The sequence below is a fragment of the Belonocnema kinseyi genome, chromosome 10, assembly GCF_010883055.1.
Source record: "Belonocnema kinseyi isolate 2016_QV_RU_SX_M_011 chromosome 10, B_treatae_v1, whole genome shotgun sequence".
In the NCBI taxonomy this organism is placed as follows: Eukaryota; Metazoa; Arthropoda; class Insecta; order Hymenoptera; family Cynipidae; genus Belonocnema; species Belonocnema kinseyi.
Genome location: NC_046666.1, coordinates 29,556,607 through 29,563,181, shown reverse-complemented (window position 1 = coordinate 29,563,181; position 6,575 = coordinate 29,556,607). Strand labels below are relative to the sequence as shown.

The 6,575-nt window shown below is 34.5% G+C and overlaps 1 protein-coding gene across 1 annotated transcript in view; it reads left to right on the top strand.

The window, feature by feature from the left end:
• Window positions 1-2,069: 2,069 nt before the first annotated feature.
• Window positions 2,070-6,575, top strand: part of LOC117181052 — an 18,643-nt gene continuing 14,137 nt past the window's right edge. The window contains exon 1 of the mRNA XM_033373620.1: window positions 2,070-2,201. Within this exon, the coding sequence (XP_033229511.1) occupies window positions 2,070-2,201 (132 nt within the window). The remainder of the gene's footprint in view (window positions 2,202-6,575) is intronic.

Genomic DNA, 6,575 nt, shown 5'->3' with positions numbered 1-6,575 from the left:
TGTAGAAATTTTGGTTGAGTTCTGTTTTTCGAAATGGTTCTCGAACATGAAACTTAGTCCAGAAAATTTATTATCGGTATAGTTGTGTTTCGGTTCTATAAAATTGAGCATGCACCTAATTATAATTGTTTCGCCTCTTTTCTCGGGTTGTCATACCCAGTCAGCACAAAGTTTAGCGACGTCTTTACGACATCGTTACGACATCTTCACGACAACTTTACGACATCCTATGTCCATGTCGTTAAGGTGTATTTACCATATCGTAAATAAGTCGTATGATCTGGCGATGTCTTTACGATATCGCAAAGACATCGAAACAACATGGACATAGGATTTCGTAAAGATGTCGTAAAATTGTCGTAACGATGTCGTAAAGACGTCGCCAAATTTTGTGCCTACTGGGTAAATTTGAATGTCCTCTTTTGAAGTCTGTCAGCAAATTTCAAAAAATCTTTGAAATTAACTTTTGTTGTGGTCAGAAGACTATTTTCAATAATTAATCGAGAATTCGGAGGGTTGACACGAAAGTTTGATTTGCCCCTAGCTGGGCTTTTAAGAGGCTATATACAAAAATATGTGAATATAAACAGTACAAGCGACGTACTAACCTTAACAAAAAGAAAAATGAAAAAAATAAAATTATTGGGAGATGGAACGAAATTTTTGTTTTCCCTCAGTTGGGCAACCAAGAGGATATCTGCATATAAACGTGAGCAAAAAGAAAAATTGGAAGGTCACTTGACGAGGGAGGGGGGGGGGCAAAATATTTTGATTTGGCTATAGCTGGGCAGACAATTGTACAAATAAAAATATTAGAAGCATAAACAGTACAAACGTATTTGAAAGGAAAATGTGACAAACTTTAATTTTTGGGGGCTGGGACAAAATTTGTATTTGCCCCTAGCTGGACAAACAAAAGACAGAATCGAAAATATTAGATGCACAAATAGTTCAACCGATGCGCAAACGTATGTAAAAAGAAACAAAACAAAACTTAAACTTCGCGGGACAACTTCACGGGGGTGAAAATATCAGAGTTTGAAATTTTATTATATTAAAAGAACAGTATAGGATTTTTTCTGAACAGGCGGTATTATTTGTAATGTTTTCACATTTATTTAAAAAAACTACCCATTGCTAAAAATTATTTATGTGTAAAAATAAAGAATAATGCCATTTTCCTACATTTCTACCAAGCGTCATAAATATACATTTTTTTACAGAGTCATCAAATATTTCAGAGAAAACGATCGAACATTCATTCATCTTAGAACAGATGAACCAGGGATAAGAACATATGTCGAATTATCACCTAGAACTGGCGAGCCCATAAACGTACGCATATATATTAATGCAGGAGACATTGTACAAAGATTTACCGTCAGGGTGCATGGGTTGCTGGATATGAGGCGTTTAGCAGAACATCACGTCCGATCACTACAAGCTCAATTATCGCAAGTTCAACCACCACAAGTCCCTCGGCCTGTGAATCCACTCTATCGATGGGGAAAAGGCCCATCACGCGAATCTCAAGACAGGATGAAAAAGTAATATAAATGTGAAAATATATGTATTGTTCCCAAATAAAAACTAAAAATATATCTGCAAATTACCATGGGTGTAGTTACTATAGGTGCATGTATCTGTGGTCATTTCAGAAAAACTTTGCTTTTCCGTACACGGAGAAAATCTTGGCAGAGCAGCTCATCAAACGGGTTCAATCGTCCCGCCAATCAGACGATAAACAGCGGCACTTTTGTTTACGAGGTCTGTTCAACAAATACGCGGACTGTTTGAATTTCGCGGCTCGAGTTGGTTTCAGAAGAATCCGCTTGGTGTCGCTAGGCTCGTACAGATTAGCTGTTTAAAACGCGGTATTCCAGTCGCAGATATCTTTATTTGTTGATAAGCAACACGGTTTTAAGTGAAGAGTATTTTTTATTTGTTTGTCGGATTGTAAAATGGACAGCCTGAAAGAGCAACGAATTTCTGTGAAATTTTGTGTGAAACTCGGCAAATCTGCAACTGAAACATTTGCCATGCTCAACACGGCCTACAGTGATGTTGCCATGAAGCGTACTGCATGTTTCAAGCGGCATCAACGTTTCAAGGGTGGCCGACAGTCGATTGACGATGATGAGCTTCCTGTGCGTCCTTCAACGTCAACTGACGATCCATACGTTGAAAAAATCAACACCCTGGTGCGCGAAAATCGACGTCTGACCATTAGGGAGCTTTCCGAAGAGTGTGGGATATCAGTTGGATCTTGTTACGAGATTTTCACCGAAAAATTGAAGATGCACCGCGTCACTGCGAAATGAGTGCCACGCTCCAGCTCACTCAGCACTCAGAACTCATGAGTTTTTGGTCAAACACTCGATTACTATTCTTCCCCACCTCCCATACTAACCTGACCTTGCTCCTTGTGACTTTTTCTTGTTCCCAAAACTAAAAAAAAAACCCACAAAGGAAGAAGATTTGAGACGATTTCGCTGATTAAGGCAAATGCATCGAAGGAGCTGAAAGCTGTCACAAACGAAGCGTACCAGGACAGTTTCAATAAGTGGAAACACCGTTGGGATAAGTGTGTGCGTTGAAGAGGAGAGTATTTTGAAGGAGATCCAGATGTGCAACTTCCAAATAAAGTACATTTTTTATGGCCTCAATTCGCGTATTCTTTGAACAGACGTCGTATTAGAAAGGCTCTAGTGGTTCATGCGAACCAATACCCCGAATATAGCGAACCGTTTTATCCACACTATAGTCAAGCCTTTCTGCACACGCGGCGCTTGCGGAACAGTTCCGCGCTTGTGCAGTTTAAAAATAAACACTGAGAGAACTTTGGTGTGTATGGTGCACTTGGATGCGAGCGACAGCAGCGTATATCAGTGAGTGCACGCAGGATACCGAATCGGAGTAGCAGCTACTCTTTATGCCGTTCGAAAAGAGCAATAGGCGCCCAATTATAGGTTATACCGACTGACTAGCGTGGCGTCTACGCTGTGCCAGTGAGTCTCTCGCTCCGATCGAAGTAGTTGCTAGTCTGGTCATGAGTGCAGCGCTCGCTACCGTGATTCAGAGCTCACCCTATACTTGGAGTCATGATCCAACAAACCATGGTCCCGCCAATTCGATGCTCAAATACGTTCGACTTGGAGTGACTTGGAGTGAACCGACGCCCCCCACCATATTTACTGCATTGGCGCGATTGGAATGGGAAGCCAACTGCCGCACTCGATCCAAGATGTCAAAAAGGTCGGGTGCCCTAGGGTGTCGAATCTGATTGGTTGACTTTTTTTTATTTGTGCCTGGCAGGACCATGCTTTGTTGGATCATGACTTGGAGTGTAGAAGCTACATTGAAGTTCTCTCAGTGCACCATCTACGTTTGGGAGCGACTGATCTCCGCAAATTTGGGGTAACCTGTTCCTCGAATCTGGAGCAGAGGAACGGAAAATTTAATTTCGGAAAATTTAATTTTTTTAATTTTGACATTATTTTTCACGATTAAAACAAAAACTATGTATCCTATAAAAAAAATTTATTTTTAATCTTGTTTTTTAAGTTTTAAAACAAAAACTACGCATCCTATTAAAAAGTTATTTGTAACGAATTTGTAGATCTTTTCAGGGCGCGCAATTTTAGTTAATTGATTTTTTCGTATATTGCATAGTTTGACCGCAAAATGGAATTTTTTATTTTTCATTATTTTTTGTGTAAATTATAAATAAATAATAAAATAAATAAATGATAAATGGCCATATGTAGAATTTTTAAATCTAGAAAAAAACGAATAGTCCTAAATATTTTGAAATTGCGATCACTCTTAAAATTTTCATCTAAAATAGCAGACATACAGGCACCTACGTAGAAAACGCTTTTTTGACTTAGGGGTTCTCAAAACGTCAAGAGATTTGATTGAAACCGACAAAGTGAAATTTTACAAAAAACCTCTCATTAGGATGAGAATGTAAAAAAAATACGAAGATGCCATTTTGTGGAAATGTGTCCCATTTATGCGAAAGTATATAAAATCAGTGGGGAAATTTGACTCAAATCATGCCCAGCAGTTTCAGATATTTAAAAAATTGTTTATAATTGTTATAAACGAATTAACCAACAGAAGATCTTTGTTTTTAAGTAGAAATCTGAAAAAGAGCAAATTCAGACGTAACTTATAAAAAAAAGATCATTTATTAATTACTAAAACAAATTTTATAAACAAATGCCTAAACTGTTTATTTTAAAATAGATTTGTTTTGTTTTTTTTTGTACAGAAAGGACAATAAATATCTTGATTATATCTTTCTTGAGCGATTCTTTTTTATTAGACAATTAGTGTTGTTTGTTTAAACAAAATTAATTAAAAAATGCACAAAATTTCCTTTTTTCAGTATTAAAATTATTGTTCTGTGTTGAGACCGCAACAGGCCCTGGCGCTTGGGTGATTCTGTTGCATTCCCTTACAAGCCTTAAGGCGTTTTCTCAGGCTCGAAAATTATCCCGTGTATTATCCAAAACAGCTTTTTTCCTACAATTCTGAATTGTATGATTTCATATTTTAATCACAGAATATAAATGACTAAATACAGCCTTGGACAGAGAACTTTTTTCGAAAAATGGCCTGGTTCTCGTTTTATTCCAATTAATTGAAAATTGCTGCATTTTTTGACCCTGGAAAGTAGCAAACCGCCACCATGAGTGTACTCATGGTGAAGATAGTTCGTGGAGCCTCTGGATTTCCATGCAACCGCGGGTGGTTTAGAGTGTTATTTTTTTGACGATACTTAAAAAATCGTGAACCCAAGCTCGAGCCTTTTTTGATTCATTATTTTAATTTCAGGATGACAATTTTCAATTAAAAACTCTGCAATCATAGGCAATCATTATTTTCCTATATTTTTCTAGATCTTTATTTGTTTCTGATAGAACTGTTTGCGTCACAATAAATGTGCTCTTGGTCAGAATTAATTAACTTTTTCGCTTCAAGATTCATATCTTGTGGTTCAATTTCATTGCTTTTCATTCAAAAAATTAAAATATTATTCACAGAAAGCTGAGGAGTCTATTTTTTTTATGTGAGGACCGAGCCATACAATTGTAAAATTAAATGGCACGATTTGTACAGTTTATATTATGTTAAAATTCAATCAAAATTATTTATTTATTTCCAATCGTTATACAATATCGAGTGTTTGCGAAATAAGTCCATACTAATAAATTTTATTTTTAACCCTCCTTCGCCCCCCCCCCCCACAGTTCCCCATATATGATCTTAAAATAAAAAACTACATTTTTACCTTCATTATTGTTAATTTTTAGCAAATATCCGTCGTCTTTTTCATACAAATAATTACTAGCGGACAATTTGAATATTTTCCGATCTTTACTTTATAAACAATTTTTAATTCTTTAAAGTAATGAAAATTATTTAAACAATACTTTAGTCTAAAAAAATGTGACAAATAGTCGTATTTTCTGATTGAAATGAAATGGTTTGTCATTGTTTGAGGTAGCTCATTTTTCTAAAAACATTATAACATTGAAGCAATTATTTATGGTCTATTTTTCGAATTTCTGAACATTGAGCTAAAGATGTTCACTTTTTTTAAATTGGTATTCTATGCTGCGTTTTGTTGAATAATTAAATAATTTTGATACATTTTTTTCAAGGTTTAATAAATTTCTATTTGTTTAAACAATCTTAATTTGCTTAATCAGTTTATTTACGATAAATAAATAGTGTATTACGTGACTGTCTAGTATATATCAAGAATAGATAAACCAAATTTCAATTGTTTAAGCAAATACAACTTGTTTAAATACGTATTTTGTTGAAAAATACTTTTACAATAGTATTTTCAGAGATAAACATAATATTCAATGATTTCGAGGACTAGTAAATTCGGCTAAAATCTGAAAGTAATTGTTTATATAATTTATTATTTTTGCCTTTAAATTTTCGTAAAATTAAGTACGAATGGTTTAAATTAATAAAACAACAACGTCTACAACAAACAAAAAACAACAAGATCAATAAAAAGTTGCTTAGGATAACAATTCAGAAAAAGTGGATACCTCTGCCTTACTTTTTAGAAATTTGGAAAAGAAGCAATAAATAATTGTCTAAATAATTACATAATGTTTTTAGAACCATTTTCTACTCCAAACAATAACAAACAATTACATTGCAATCAGAAAATATGATTATTTGTTATATTTTTGGATTAAATAGTTGTTTAAATAATTTAAATATGCTTCAACCATTAGAAATTGTTTTAAAAATCATGGAAAATTCCATAGTATTCCGATTTAACAATGTCCTACTCTTGGCACATGATCTCACGTCAATATCACTCAACTTTTCTGTTGTTAAAGATTACAGCTGGTTGAGAGAAATTAAAAATAATAAAAATAATAAAGAATTTGATTTTAATAATCTGCATTATAGGTTCATTACATAACGACGAGACGATTAAAAAATGATCGGAGAATACCAATTCATCCGTTCAATTTCTGTTGCTAGTTTGGGTAATTTTCCACAATATCACATACCATTGTAAATATTATTATTAA